General features: G+C 35.4%; 1 protein-coding gene across 1 annotated transcript; it reads left to right on the forward strand.

The window, feature by feature from the left end:
* Window positions 1-67: 67 nt before the first annotated feature.
* Window positions 68-752, forward strand: Tsp_15521 (ribonucleoside-diphosphate reductase large subunit; the record flags this gene model as incomplete). The annotated part of the gene is made up of 3 exons (XM_003370879.1): window positions 68-167; window positions 240-316; window positions 395-752. Coding segments are annotated over 3 exons (535 nt in total), but the record flags the coding sequence as incomplete, so codon positions are not given.
* Between the last annotated feature and the right edge of the window lie 8 nt (window positions 753-760).

A 760-nucleotide genomic window follows, 5' to 3' on the forward strand; every position in this document is an offset into this window, starting at 1 on the left:
ATGGAATAAATTTTACAAGTGTAGTTTCGTCATTTCTATATATAGGTTTGTATGTGCTTATTTTTAGCGTCTAAATTCTACAATTGTATACGATCGAGATTTCAGTTATTCATATTTCGGTTTCAAAACATTGGAAAAATCTTATTTGTTGAAAATCAACGGAAAAGGTATTTGTATGCAAAAAAACAAAATTATCATTTCAAGTAGTAAAATGTTTTCTTTTTTGAATAACTTTTCAGTCGCAGAGCGTCCTCAACATTTGCTAATGCGTGTTGCAATTGGCATTCACGAAGATGACATCGACGCAGCGATAGAAGTAATGCAGCTATATTGATTTACGTTCAATTATACGAATTGTGCATTGATTTTCTAATAGAACTTGTACAATTTGTAGACTTATAATTTGATGTCAGAAAAATGGTTCACACACGCTTCGCCTACGCTGTTCAATGCTGGTACATGCAGACCGCAGTTGAGCAGTTGTTTTCTGATCACAATGAAATCAGACAGCATCGAAGGCATATACGACACATTGAAAGAATGTGCGATTATATCGAAAAGTGCCGGTGGCATAGGTTTGAATGTCCATTGCATTCGAGCCTCAGGCACATACATTGCTGGGGGTATTGCTTTCTTCTTTCTTATCAATATACTGATTGTAAACAATTTTATTTTTAAGACAAACGGATATTCTAACGGATTGGTTGCCGATGTTACGTGTTTTCAACAACACCGCTCGTTATGTGGACCTGGTGGAAAT

This window comes from Trichinella spiralis, assembly GCF_000181795.1.
Source record: "Trichinella spiralis strain ISS 195 chromosome Unknown Scfld388, whole genome shotgun sequence".
Lineage (NCBI taxonomy): Eukaryota > Metazoa > Nematoda > Enoplea > Trichinellida > Trichinellidae > Trichinella > Trichinella spiralis.